This window comes from Aedes aegypti, chromosome 2 (assembly GCF_002204515.2).
Source record: "Aedes aegypti strain LVP_AGWG chromosome 2, AaegL5.0 Primary Assembly, whole genome shotgun sequence".
NCBI classification, from domain to species: domain Eukaryota; kingdom Metazoa; phylum Arthropoda; class Insecta; order Diptera; family Culicidae; genus Aedes; species Aedes aegypti.
Window position 1 is genome coordinate 99630471 of NC_035108.1, and position 15566 is coordinate 99646036.

The 15566-nt window shown below is 36.6% G+C and overlaps 1 protein-coding gene across 1 annotated transcript in view; it reads right to left on the reverse strand.

The window, feature by feature from the left end:
* Positions 1-15566, reverse strand: part of LOC5570740 (zinc finger CCCH domain-containing protein 18) — a 356472-nt gene that overhangs the window by 72270 nt on the left and 268636 nt on the right. Inside the window, exon 5 of the mRNA XM_021839495.1 lies at positions 6806-6969. Coding sequence (XP_021695187.1) covers positions 6806-6969 — 164 coding nt within the window. The remainder of the gene's footprint in view (positions 1-6805; positions 6970-15566) is intronic.

The following is a 15566-nucleotide window of genomic DNA, read 5'->3' on the forward strand; positions in this document are numbered from 1 at the left end:
CGAAAACAAAGTACATGCTGGTTGGCGGAACTGAGCGCGACTGGGCCCGTCCCCGCCTAGGAAACAGTGTTACGATAGACGGGGATACCTTCGAGGTGGTGGACGAGTTCGTCTACCTCGGATCCTTGATGACGGCTGACAACAATGTTAGTCGGGAAATACGAAGGCGCATCATCAGCGGAAGTCGTGCCTACTATGGGCTGCAGAAGAAACTGCGGTCAAGAAAGATTCACCCCCGTACCAGATGCACGATGAACCACGAGCTCGCCCAACTTTACGGCGAACCCTGTATCCAGAAGGTGGCCAAAGCTGGAAGGATACGATGGGCAGGGAATGTTGCAAGAATGCCGGACAGCAACTCTGCAAAAATGGTGTTCGCTTCGGATCCGGTTGGTACAAGAAGGCGTGGAGCGCAGCGAGCTAGGTGGGCGGATCAAGAGCGTATCGATTTGGCGAGCGTGGGGCAGAACCTAGAATGGAGAGATGCGGCCACGAACCGAGTATTGTGGCGTGAAATTGTTGATTCAGTGTTATCTGTGTAGATGTTAACTAAATAAATAAGTAATAATAACAATTTGTATGAAATAAAAAATTACTGGAGAAACTTCAAATTCAATTTCCTCAAAACGTGGTTTTTGTCATTTACACTCATTTGATTCATCCCCATCCACTAGTCTTAGTGGTCAAGAAGCAATTGCTTTCAAAAAAGTACATGAGCTTCACTTTTGGCCAACTAACAACTTTTCGAATTAGCTATATGAACCTTCCCTTTGCATTATATTAGTGTTCAGTGCCCTAATAGTAAAATCAAGAAAACATGGCATGATAGTAACATCAAGTATGAATTTTCGAGTACAGTAACTTCCCGATTATATCATCGACCAAAAAAAAAAAATTGGTGTGGTGTACTTAAGCGTGATATTACAAGTGTTTCTTGCCATACAATTTTCATTATAATCTGCCTGAAATATAGCAAAAATTAAAAGAAATTAATGAAATGCACACTTGAAATTGATCAGATAAAAAAGTATAAGTTGTTTAAGGATCATAATTTAATGTAAAATATATGAAAATCATTTATTTAACACGGTGTAATATAATCGAAATGAAATCGAGCATGACAATATGAAGTGCGATAAAATTGAGCAGTAATAACATCGAGAAACTATTGTATCTTCATAATTTCAAGATCATTTCGGGACATAGAACACTGCAATTTTCACAGTATTGCTCCAGAATGCTGTAATAGTTTCCTCTATACAGCCATTCCATGAAAACCCGATCTAGTGGGTCTCCGAATTCCGTGCAAATTTGCTATTTTGTTCCTTATCCGAAATAAGGATACACGTATTTTTGGATTTTTTGATTAGGGTGACCATTTCCGAAATAGGATGACCAGAAAAATCGCGATTTTGCAAAATTTTTATTTTAAAAAAAATTATAACTTTTGAACCGTTTGACCGATTTTAAATCTTTGTGGACGAAAAGAAGGCTAAAGATTTTGACTTTTCGGGAAAAATATAAAATTTCACAAAAATTGTGTTTTTTACATGAAAAAACTCAATAGTTTCCGTTTTTTTCGTGTTTTGAAGGCCTCGGGACCAAAGGGGTTATTGCTGCTCTCATTTTTTCTCAAAAGTTGAGAAAATTTTACGTAAACTGTCAAATTTTCAGCGATGTATGTTTTTTAGTTTTTGAGATATATTTTATTGAAAATAAAAAAACAGTCATTTTTCATCGGCACACACTGTAGATCTCAGCGCATTAGATTTGTAATGTATAAAAAAATCATAACTTTTGAACAGCTCAACCGATTTCCAATCTTTTTTTATGGAATGAAAGCTTAAGGTCTCAACTTTTCAGAAAAAAATAGAAAAAAATAGAAAACTTTGAAAAAAAAAAATTAACATTAAAATATATAAAAATTTCTAAAAAAAACTAGAAATTTTTATATTTTTTCACGTTTAAACATATTTTTATCAGATTTTTCAATTTTGTCTGAATAGTTGAAATTTTAAGCTTTCATTCCATACACAAAGATTGGAAATCGGTTAAGCTGTTCAAAAGTTTTAATTTTTTTTAAACATTACAAATCTAATGCGCTGAGACCTACAGTGTGTGCCGATAGAAAATGACTGATTTTTTATTTTCAAAAAAATATATCTCAAAAACTAAAAAACATACATCGCTGAAAATTTGACAGTATACGTAAAATTTTCTGAACTTTCAAGAAAAAATTAGAACAGCGATAGCCCCTTTGGTCCCGAGGCCTTCAAAACACGAAAAAAATGGAAACTATTGAGTTTTTTTCATGTAAAAAACACAATTTTTGTGAAATTTTATATTTTTTCCAAAAAATCAAAATCTTTAGCCTTCATTTCGTCTAAAAAGATTGAAAATCGGTCAAACGGTTCAAAAGTTATAATTTCTTTCAAAATAAAAATTTTGCAAAATCGCGATTTTTCTGGTCACCCTATTTCGGAAATTGTCACCCTAATCAAAAAATCCAATAATACGTGTATCCCTATTTCGGATAAGGAACAAAATAGCAAATGTGCACGGAATTCGGAGACCCACTAGATCGGTTTTTCATGGAATGGCTGTACCGTGGTGAATCGAAATCCGGACGGTACCAATTTCCGGACACTTTTATTATATTAATTAATTACAGTTAAAATTAGGAGATTATATGTCTTGTTTTTTAAACATCCCGCTTTTAATTAAAAATGCTGATCATTTTACATTCATTTCTAATCTAGTAACCACTGCTAAAAAATTAATTAAAATAAAAACAAATACCGTGATGAATCTAAATCCGGACGGGACCAATATCCGGACACTCAAATAATATTTATTGATTTATCGATGAAATTTAACAATAATCTTGTAATATTTCCTCGTATATTAAGATTTAGACTTATTTTATCATTTCACAATAATTTTCCATCTAGTAAGCTTTGCCATAAAAATATTAAAAATGAAAACAAATTCGCAACGTCAGTTTTTCCTTTTTCCTTCGTCGTTCAAGTTCATACTATAAAATTTCCAATTGACTTACCAGAATTGATTCACTCGCGAATGTGTGAATAGATATTATTTTTACTGCTTGTTTGGTTCAGAAAAGTGAATGTGATGATAAATTATAAAATTTGTTGTGAAAACACAGTGATTTGGTGTGAAAATTAACTAAATCAAAAGCAAAAAGACGCTGTCCGGGTTTGTGAGCCAGTGTTTCTCTAGCCGGACACAAAACGATATCGCAATATATTTGCAGTGAAAAGTACTATTTTTGAAGAACATATGAAAAAAATTAAAAGTAAAGGTGGGAAAAAAGTGTAATCAATGATAACACAATTGTTTTGAGCTGAAAAACTGCTTAAAAACGCGATTGTTTCTGTGGCGCTGCAGCTCATGTTTAGCATCGAACCACAAAAATGAATGCAGGTAAAAAATGTTCTAATTAAACATAATGTTGTTAATTATATTATATTGTACAGTAAATGTATGTTTTATGTTACCGGAAAAATCATTTACTTGTTGATTTCAATGAATTTTGTATAGATATAGTCAATGTATTTAACATTGTCCGGATTTTGATTCATGAGTGTCCGGCATATGGATACACGTGTCCGGATTTAAGGACAAGCATTGTTTCATTATTTTAACGATTTACATGCTATTTTTGCCATTTTCCATGAAATTTTCTTCGTTCTTGTGGAAATGTAATCCTAAGCTAATTGTATAAATATCACACATTAATCATGTGAGAAAATAAGGTCGTGCAAATTGAGCTAGAACATTTCGTGCCTCTTCAGCGTCCGGATATTGATGCACCACGGTAATATGTTCATGTTGGACGTCATTTCGTCGCGATTTAACTTCAACTCGAGTTGAACGATTGATGAACGCGCGAACAACGTTTGTTTTAAATAAAAGTTAGTAAAGTATATATCTGTAGAATTTTTATCCAAAACTGTTCAAAAGAAGATATTTTGGAAGCTCGGTGACTCCATTATCATTAAATAAATTGGAAATATATATTTATCGGTGTGCAAAAAGACTGTCCGGGATTATGAGCCAGTGTTTTCAGATCCGAACATCGCGTAATGGACCCCCGTTTTACTACTGTTAGTGAGATTCCCGATAGAAAAAAATAAGTGAAAATTTGAAAAACAACTATGGATAGTGTAGTGAGTATTCAGAATGCAATTGATTATTGGATAAATTGTATTTATCATCAATAATAGCTGATCGAGCCGCATCGAATGCAGTTCAAGCTACGTGTGATTCATCTCAGGTAATCAAACCAGTATTATTACAAACGTGTTATTCTTTTTGCCATTCTAGGGCAATCGTGGACATCAAGTTTATAAAAAATTGTTATTTAATTGCGTGTTAATATTATTTTCATTGAAATTAACGGATATTGCATGCTACAACACCTTTGTCCGGAACAAAGATGTGTGTCCGGAATTAAAGATATCATTTGTCTAAGGTGTCCGGATTTGTAGACAAGACATGTTTCAATATTTGATTGATTTTTGTGTTAAAATCATGATTTTTATCAAAAATTTCATCACTCTCTTGAAGATCTGGTTTGAAACAATCTATCAAGCAATATTACATCGAGGATTTTCTAAAACAACACGCTCATATTGAAGTAAGAGCATTTGTGGCACCTTAAGCGTCCGGGTATTGATGCACCACGGTATATTACCCCAAGAAGTTAAATGTTTTGAAGTTTTTGATATAACCTTGGTAATTTTCAAAAGTAAATAGAGATTTGTATTGAAAAATTCAGAATAAAAATCGCCTGGAATTTACTACTTACTTAAAATAACATAATCCTGTGTCATAATCTCTGTTAAGAATCGTATCGGCTTTGTATTTTAAATTTAAAATCAATTATGTAAAATACTTCATTAAATTGAGTACATCACATTTTTCTTCAGTTCTCGGGGCCCCTTGATCAGGGGGCTCGGGGCATTTGCCCCCTTGGCATACCCCCCGCCAAAATCCGGGCCTGAAACTGGTTGAACGAATTACAAGTTTCGACAACAATCATTTCTTCTAGAATTGTTAATTATTTTTGCCTCAGTGTTAGGCAATGGATAACATGAACAACAGTCAGCGAAAGTTATATCGTTTGACGAAAACTTTCCTCCGACTAGAGCGGGAAAAGATGGAACCATAGCAATTTCAATACACTTGAGCGACTCACATCGCTAATAAATAGGTTAATGAGGCACAGGTGAGATTTTTTTCAAGAACCTCAATAACCTCATGGCGACAATCAATCATCGCCCATATGCCCTATGGTGGAAGAGTGTTGGCCTCGTGTAATTGCAGGTGTCAGTCGTTTGAAAGTCTCGCACGTTTTACATAACTTTCAACAAACTGCATTCACCGGTCGACCTGTACCTATGTACCGCCTTGGAGACGTCCGCCACCACCGTCATACTTAAGCTTAACAACAATCTCAGCTGACGGAGTCGATAGAAGGAATCTACCGCAGGTTGAACTATGTGTACTGGAAACGTCGATTTGTTGCAACCGGCCTCACGATGCTGACAAGACACGGAGGGGGGGACACAGACAGAAAAAAAAGCACTCGGTGCATGAATTATTGTTACTGGAATGAGCTATAGCTATCCATGTGGCTGCAAACAACAGAAAAAAGCCCAGCTAGACATGTAGGTAGTTGGTAAGCTGCCAAGCCATTCCGAACGAGGATTGAGAATGGGCCAATCAACTGCAATGACACACAATCGGGTGCGCGGGCGCAAGCTAGGCTACACTGAGCCAAAAATACTTGGGATTTCCATGAATCATCATAATAAGACCTATGAATTATTTTAGAATCATGATTTGACATAGCAATTACCAAAACAATTGCTCCGTTATCAAACATAAGTTAAAGTTCAACAAATTCTGCTTACATGTTAGCTGAACTAGCCAATTTTTGAACTTAACTGAAATTATTCGTACTGATTCACTATTATCACCTATTCAAGTTACGTGATTGTTCATGGCGTTGGTTATAGGAATGTATTGAATGACTTATGAAAATCAGTAGCAATATTCTTCACCGAATCATAAGTCAAACTTAGAAGTTTCAACACTGTGACGCCACATCAAAATTATTTTTTTCTGAAAGTATCAGGTATTGTTGCCTCAGTGTACCCATGCCGTAAAGAAGTGTGTTAAAATCGAAAGGGAAAATATGGGCCACATTTCCCAACGCCGAGCCGTCGTCGTCCAGTCAGTGCGATGGCCAATTAGGGAAATAATAGCTTTGGCAATCGGTAGCCACTGGACCTGGCACTACTGACACAGTTATTGGTTGATCGGTTGTTCAGTCGGTCAACGACCAGCTGATTGAGGTGTTCTAACATTTTGTAGCTGGTAACTGTCTATTTGGGTATTCTAGATTTTAGGTAACCGGGAAGCTATCAGTTTTGGTAATCTAATTTAGTTTAGGAATATCTTGTTCTTCGCATATTCTGAATCTACGTTAAATTTGAACCAGAATCCAAGTTTTCAAGTGTTCAAGTTATTGGAAAAATACCCCCTCGAAAAATTCTTCCTGAATGAGCTATGATGGAAGGTCCCACCCCGGATTTTCACATGCCCCGGGGTACCTTAACAAAGGGAGATCTTGGCAAACAAGACGGCACTGTAAATCTGAGAGAAGGGTCTCCACTGTGACTTGAGACCCTTTTAACGAATAAAATTCAACCTTTCGATGCGATGCCAAACCAAAAAAAAAAAAAAAATCAAAACACGATCATTTCAGTTCACTAACCTCTTCCTCTTCTGCTGATGCCTCCTCGGTGGTGGTGGTAGTGGTTGATGTGGCCGCCGTCGTGGTGCTGGTAGTTGAGGAGGTGCTGGAGGTGGCAGGTCCGCGACCGAAAATCAGCGAGGTCGCTTTTAAACCATCCACCCTGACCATCAAGGCTATTATCACTGCAATGAAATAAACGAAAAAAAAAAAAAACGTTAAAGGTCAGCCGAAAAAAAAATGGGCAGGAACATCGTGGGAGTGCATTGGTCGGTAAATGAGCAGCCGCGCGGTCAAAGATGAAACATAATCGCCGATAATTATTGGCGGTTGATTTCGAGCTCGAGATGATTTCATAATAAGCTCGACGATTGAGCAAAGCACTGATAAAAATCAATATTGAGTGTTGAGAAGCAAGTTCGCCGACGCCTTCGGTGGCTGCCAACGGAGAGTGCGATGCAGTCGAGCTTCTCTTAATTATTCGACTATCTGACGAACTAAGGGGTATTCAAACAGTTTAGCTGGCCAAAAGTATCTCGAGACATTGCTCGCATTCTTTATGCTCGGTTAAGGGGGCAGGATCCGTCATTGATTTCGGAATTTTCAAAAGCAGTTTTTTCGTTCAGGACCAAGAAAATGTACAGGGAAATTTGTTCACTGTATTCAGCTCCCCAACCGAAACACAGTGAACACATTTTCATCGAATAATTTTTAGTTTTGAACAGAAAAACTGCTTTTGAAGTTTCGATGATGACGATGATCACGATGACGGAGCGTTGATCGTTAATGACGGAACTTGTTTCGAATAGTATTTTGATGAGTCATGGGTGATTTACACACCTAACACGAATCACCGTTACAGTCAAATGAATAATGTTGATAATTGTATCGAAAGCAATCAATTCGATGCTCTAGACAAATTTTCCGAACACCAAATCGAAGCAGTCTCTAGCCCAGGCTTTTTGATTCAATTGAGGAAACAAAGAGTGCTGCCTGTCGTGGTCAGTTGTTCCGCATTTGTGGGATTTAGGCAGGAGATCTTGAACTCCATTAGGGGAATCAAGGTCTCCTTCCAAATCGCAATGAAAGGAGACTGTCGCGTTTTGACGGAAACTCTTAAAGATCGCGAACTTCGTCTCAAACATCTTGAAGAGAAGAAGCATAAATTTTTTACTTATGACGACAAAACTGAACGTTTGTTCAAAGTCGTCTTGAAAGGTCTCTCAAGTGACCTGAAGAGTTCAAAAATGGAATAAATGATTTACTTGGATTTTCCCCAGTCCAAGTAATCATTATGAGAAAGAGAACCCAATCTGCCATTGTTCGGAAAGAATATTATTTAGTTCACTTTAACAAAAACGATCTTAATAATATTAAAGCTTTAGAAAAAGCTAGACTTATGTTCGATGTCCGTGTGACATGGGAACATTTCCAGAAACCTGGAGGAAATTACCAGAGCCCCACTCAGTTCCGTCGGTGCCAAAAAGGGGTCATGGAACAAAAAATTGTCGCATGGATGCTAAATGCACGATTTTCGGAGGTTCTTCTCACGCTAAGGACGTCTGTCCAGTGAAGGAAGATACCGATAAGTTCATATGCGCCAATTGCGGGGGCAATCATAAGTCAAATATTTGGGCTTGCCCTTCACCTAGGCGAGTAGTCGAGGCTCGTGCCAGGCAGATAAACGTTAATGTCCGTTACGATAACGGTCGTTTCCGTAATTTCCTTGGTAGAGTTTCGAACAATGCTCATTTTTCAGTTAACGATAGCTTAATTAAGAATCATACTCATGAGCAATTCTCGCTGAAACCAGGCCGCCATCGGCACCCATCGTTAGAATTCCAATTTTATGTCACAGATCGCTAGTTTTTGATAAAACTTAAGGGTGGTCCTTTCTGTTTTCTCAAATTGGTGGACCCCTCGTATGTCAGCCAGCTAAACAGTTTGCGAAAAAGCCCATTTTTTGAAAAATATAGGGTATTTCTTCACGTGATATGTCTCATATTTCGATTGGAACACATAGGAAACTTAATGGCATCGAATATAGAAAGGATATAGCTTTAATTTAAAGTTAAAAAAAAAAATTGGCGGCCATTTTGAATTTGGACGCCATTTTGAATTTTGTTAGAAAAATCTATATTTCACCATTAGTGCACCGCTCGTTTTGAATTCTGAGATCACCATCAGAAAGCCGAGGAAAAATTGCGTAAGATAGGCTACAGAAACTAGGTGAGCAATGGTATTTACCCTATGATATGAACGATTTTCTAAATCATGTTCTACGATTTTGACGTATATGGCGAGTACAATCAATGCAAACTTTATTTTTTGAACAACAAAGAAACAAGTTTTCAATCTTTGGTGTTTTATTCGAGTCAAGTGAAGAATAAGAGTATTATTTTGAGTGAAATAATCTGGCGGCCATCTTGGATTTTGACGCCATCTTGGTTTTAAGTAGTAGAATGAGTTTTCACCTTGATAGCACTCATCATGTTGAATTTTAATGCTACAGTTACACTTATTCTTCTGCTTGTTCTTCTTTTTCCTGACATTACGTCCCTACTGGAACAGAGCCAGCCCCTCAGCAAAAACAAATTATCAAATAGGATTTTTAACGCTTATTTGCTATCTGAATGATTATTCTGCATATTTTCGATTTGAAAAACAGCATTAATTCTTTTTTTTTATTTGGTGTAAAACCTATGATCGAAATGAACAATAAGTTGAACAGCTGAGATAAGATAAGAAATAAAGAATCGGTTTTTTTTTTAACGGAGGCCTTATAATTAAATTAATTGAGATGGTAAAAATCATTCAACTGCTAAAAACTAAGATGGCGTCTAAATCCAAGATGGCCACCATGTTTCCCAACCTCAAGATGATACACTTGCGTTTCGGCGTTACGTCCACATTAGAACAAAGCCTGATTCTCATCTTTCAATTTCGCTGTTTTTCACATTCATGTTGGGCGGTAGTAAAAACGATACTATATGGTTCAGAAAATCAAGGATTTTTTTGCTTAAAAATTTATTATTTCTATTCTTAATTAATGCACTTTTGGCAATGTTTTACGTTGAAACTACAGATATTACCACAAAACCTACTAATGTCCAAACGCGCAATTTATAAACTTAATTCAATGATAAAAATACATATGGTAAAAAAATGTTTGTTTATTTCAATCAATGTTTTGGGACGGTATTTATTCAATAAATTTATTTATTCATTATTACTGAATTAAAAAAAAAGATTTGTCGAAGAATTATTCTGACATTATAAATCGCAATACAAAAGAAAATTCCTATTCAATAGCATGTATTTATAACTTATAAAGCTGAGTATCAGGCTCGGTTCCGCTAGGGACGTAACGTCAGGAAAATAAAGAATAATAAGAAGTAGTATACGTAACCTTGTTTTATTGGTAGCCTCTGAATTCGACATGCTACATGTGCTATCATGGTGAAAAATTCATTCTACTAACTAAAACCAAGATGGCGTCAAAATCCAAGATGGCCGATAGATTTTTTCACTCAAAATAATACTCTTATTCTTCACTAGACTCGAATAAAACGCCAACGATTGAAAACTTGTTTCTTTGTTGTACAAAAAATAATGTTCTCATTGATTGCACTCGCCATATACGTCAAAATCGTAGAACATGATTTAGAAAATCGTTCATTTTATAGGGTACATACCATTGCTCACCTAGTTTCTGTAGCCTATCTTACGCAATTTTTCCTCAGCTTTCTGATGGTGATCTCAGAATTCAAAACGAGCGGTGCGCTAATGGTGAAATATCTATTTTTCTAACAAGAAATTCTTAGCTTGGATAATCTCTGAACGAATACCACGCTTGTTTAGAACCTACCATTTTTTTGCTATGGGCTCGGTGGTGTTGATCTTGGTAAAAGCTTAAAAAATGCCGATATTTATTTTCAGTCAATCATTATGCCAAACGGCCATTATGCCAAATGACCATTATGCCAAACGGCCATTATGCCAAACGACCATTATGCCAAACGACTTTATGCCAAACGGCTTTATGCCAAACGACCTTATGTCAAACGACCTTATGCCAAACGGGGTACAATCGCCAATATAGGAGGGGCCTTCCTTAGCCGAGTGGTCAAAGTCCGCGGCTACAAAGCAAAGCCATGCTGAAGGTATCTGGGTTCGATTCCCGGTCGGTCCAGGATCTTTTCGTAATGGAAATTTCCTTGACTTCCCTGGGCATAAAGTATCATCGTACCTGCCACACGATATACGTATGCGAACATGGCAACCCGACTAGAGGCTTGTAACGAAAATATAATATAATTTTATCCGAATATTATATGCATATCATATTATGAAATAATTTTGTTAGGCTCCGTTATCCATAGAACATAATAAAACAGAAATATAATATAATGTGTTTTATTTCCCTTTAAGATATTTTTTTGTTCATTTTTAACAACTTTATAACAAAATAAATAGATAGTTATGCATTTCAATAATATACAATATTATCGTATAACGAACAGTATTATAATTTTGATACTTTGTATCAAACATTATAACTTGGTTTGATATGTTTTTGATACAATTAAAACACATTTTGTTATGTTTATGTTACTATTCATACACTTTTTGTTATAATTTTAGTTATTTTAACAACATCCTGCATCAAGTTTGTAACAACCTGTGTTCGAAAAAAAAACTTATAACATAATAACATATGCTTATATAATTTTGTTATGTACCCTTAGTCGGGAAGTTTGGCAAAGAAAGCTCTCAGTTGATAACTGTGGAAGTGCTCATGAGAACACTAAGCTGAGTGGCCGGCTCTGTCCCAGTGGGGACGTTAATGCCAAGAAGAAGAAGAAGAACCTGCCAATATTGAAAATATTGTTTTTGCAAACACAAGATCTCCTTTCAAGATATGCTGGAAAAATATTATTTCAATCACAAATTTTTCCTCCTTTCGATAATAGACAGTGTTGATGATGTACACTTTCAAAATTAAAATTTGTATTGAATAGTTCAAAAGTTTTGCCACATATATTTTCTTTCAATAATGTGTTGTTCATTTGAGTTATGTTGTGGGAAGATATTTTGCGTTTGAGCCTTAAACATTTTAAACGTAAACGGGGTGAAGATCATGAGCATGAGCATGAGCATGATTGACCGCCTGCAGTTGCTACTCCGTTATTGCAAGAACAGCTGTACTTACACAGAGAACCAACAGACACTGCTCGGGATCAGTAGCATCCTCAATGTGTAAGTACTGGTGCTCTCATTATTATAATAAACAATACCGGCGCCGGCTGCGTCCGAATGCAGGTCAATTTGGGAATGGGAGGGAAATGTTGACGTGTTACTTGCTTTACAGAAGCCGAGGAGACCTCTGCACTTCCACAAGAAAACACTGGGAGTTTGGATATGGGAAAGGATTCGTTTTGGTAAACGATAATTATATAATTCCAAATGATTATGTGAGCATATACACTAGACTGATGCAAATTTTGAAGTTTTTGCTCCCCTATGCTTAAACGGTGTCAATTATGATGAAAATCTTTCTCCCAAAATTTGAAGTGTTTTGGAAGAAATTCGGTTGTGCACACGCCATTTGAAGTTTATATGGAAATTACTATGGAAAAGCCAAACGTTTTGTGTTCAGTCCTCTATCCGCTCGCCATAATAATATATGAAAAAGCGAACACACTCTTCCCATGTAAAATCTTCCCAGCTACAACTTTGCCGAAGATCATATTTTGTTGGGACGTAAGGCTAATTTGTTATTCTTGATTCCAAAGTCTAAACCATGCTGAGATGATCATTCAATTACTTTCAGAGCAACACTGCTTTCTTGCTGTAGAACATAGTAGCCTGGATACTTTGATCTATTCTTCCCGCCAGGAGCACCACTGTTGCCTGCCGAATAGTTGGTAAAGCTTACTGAAGGCAAACCCACTTTATGATGATGAATAACAATTTTTCCTGACGTCCAATCAAAATGTGGTCTTCAGCAAAGTTGTAGCTGGAAGAATTTCACATGAGAAGAGTGTGTTCACTTTTCCATAAAATATTATGACGAAGAGATATAGGGCTGAACACAAAAGGTTGGCGTTTTCCATAGTAATCTCCATATAAACTTCAAATGGCGTGTGTACAGTCAAATTTCTTCCACATCATTTCAAATTTTGGGAGGATGCTTTTTACCATAGTTTAAATGGTTTAAGCATAGGGGAGCACAAATTTCGAAATTTGCATCACTCTAAAATACACGGATGACCGACTCTGATAGTGCGGTTACTACGCAAACCGGACACGATACTGATTTCGTTGCTTGCTCGAGAGGAGCATACAACAGGTTCAACGTATCAAACACTACTGACGCGTTTTTTATGATCTTAAATGAAGATCAGTGAATTTACTAGTGCAGTGAAATTGTTCTATTTCATAACGCAGTTGAATTTTATAGTACATACACCGAAGGTTGAAAAAAAAATATTAGCTTATAGTCTGATGATTTAGCTGACGTTTAAAAACCGCTTATGTTTGTGTGTTGATTTTCGCTCTTAGTATTCACATTACATAAAACTTTACTATATTTATTAAACATATGTTTGTCTTCTGTCTGCATATTCTGTTTTGCTTCGTCATTGGAAACGAACATTTTAGAAAATTGAAAACCATCTTGAACGATTTGGAACAATAATCAGCGCTAATACAGATTGAATAAGGAATAACTTATTCTGAAACTGTTTATGTGACCTATGCAGAACATTGTTTTAAAATCTGAGTAAAATTTAAAAATTACTTTTGGCCAACCCGATCCGTCAAACACCCCTTCGTGCAACGATATGTGAACGAACTGTGTCACGCTTGCTTTGTGGGTCAGATTGGGCTGTTTGTAATGAATTATAAGATCGCAAACTTTGCTGTGGCAGTCAGTTAGCCCGATATTGGACTGCGGAATGCGGCGGTGGAGCTGTGGGCAAAACAAAAACACGATAATGAGATTCACTGCAGATGGCTAATGACCGGCGCGTTTGTGCGATTTTGAGGGTAAATTATTGGATTAGCAATGTTTATCTTTGATCGAGATTTCGAAAATTTTCCATTTCATCAGAGCGGTGCATTTGAATGCGATTCGGTGTTATTTTTTTTTGATTACCAATGGAAACTGATACACATTGTGAAACCACAAGGTTTCTGGTGGTTGCCTTGAAAACTCGATCTATTCTAGTTCAGTGCCTATTAAAAGGTTGATAAAGCCATAATAATGAAGTTGTGTTCAGAAAAAGAAAATATTTTTTTTCTGCTTGTTGATCATCAAGTTAGGAAGTAATTAAGGAAGTTATTCTTATTGTTATTGTAGTAGGGAAATTTTCAGCCCGTGGTTCATAATTTAGTAGGTGAGTGAGTAAGTAAGTAAGTAAGTAAGTAAGTAAGTAAGTAAGTAAGTAAGTAAGTAAGTAAGTAAGTAAGTAAGTAAGTAAGTAAGTAAGTAAGTAAGTAAGTAAGTAAGTAAGTAAGTAAGTACGTAAGTCCGTAAGTATTGCTTACTTACTTACTTACGTAAGTAAGTATATAAGTAAGTAAGTGAGTGAGTAAGTAAGTGAGTCAGCAAGTAAGTGTGTAAGTAAGTAAGTAAGTTTGCAAATAAGTAATTAAGTAAGCAAGCAAGTAAGTAAGTAAGTAAGTGATTAAGTAAGTCAGTAAGTAAGTATGTAAGTGAGTAAGTAAGTAAGTAAGTAAATAAGTAAGAAGTACGCTGAACAAAGCATTCTTCTGTATACGATACCAATTGAATTTTGTAGAGATTCAATGGGATTTAACTTCCTTGTAGATTCGTCTATCGATACCTAACGCCTTTATGGAAGAGTGACCTTAAGATTGCTGTTGATTGACTCATTATACAATTTGTTCAGATCTGTGATAAGTAGCTACATATTTTTTTATTGGATGCTTGCTAAGCTGGGATGACATTGGAACAATGAAGCAGTGGAAAACAACGGACGATAATTAATCGTCACATCTTGTTCAAGACGCCATTGACACGCATCATTTTATCAATCTTCGGTTGTCTTTTCGTGCAGCTTGACGCTTGAATCCTCGATAAATCACTTCCACTGTCCGTCAGCTTTAGTGTTATCGCATCATCGTAAAAGGCAAAACGGATTCCAACACCTCCTTCTTCCTCTTGCGGTCGATTGTTGAGGCTAATGAAGCTGCGTGCGATGTGTGAATCAGACACCATGCAATCAGATAGCGGTGGTCTACCTATATTCCTCCAATAATGCACGAGAAGATTCATCGAACAAAGCAAAACGCCACCGTTTTTATCTACATTGGCTGATGATGCAGCGTGGATTCGTGACCACTTGCTCGCGCTAGTTGTTCAATGTCATTGTCAGCGGTCTGCTGACCGTGTGGGGCAATCGCACATATCTGGTCATCCCAAAATGTTACGAATTGAACGTGACGCAGCAGAAAAAATCCCACTTAAAGCGAAAAGTGCGAACTATCGCACCCGTAGAGGCGCTTCGTTCGCAGTAACTTTGTTCTCCTTCCTGTGAAATCGTTAAGACATGGGGCATGAGGGTCACAACTGTTTGGCAGTGGTTCCCAATTTATGCTTGACATTGACAGATGGCCGGAAGAAACATAAGACAGCCTCAAGCTCCGGTTCTTCGGTTCAAGTGAAGAAGCTAAAAGTGTCACCAAACGTGGTCAGTATGTTCGTATTTGTTAAATTCAGTTAGGAGATCTTGAATTCCAGTAGGGGAATCAAGAT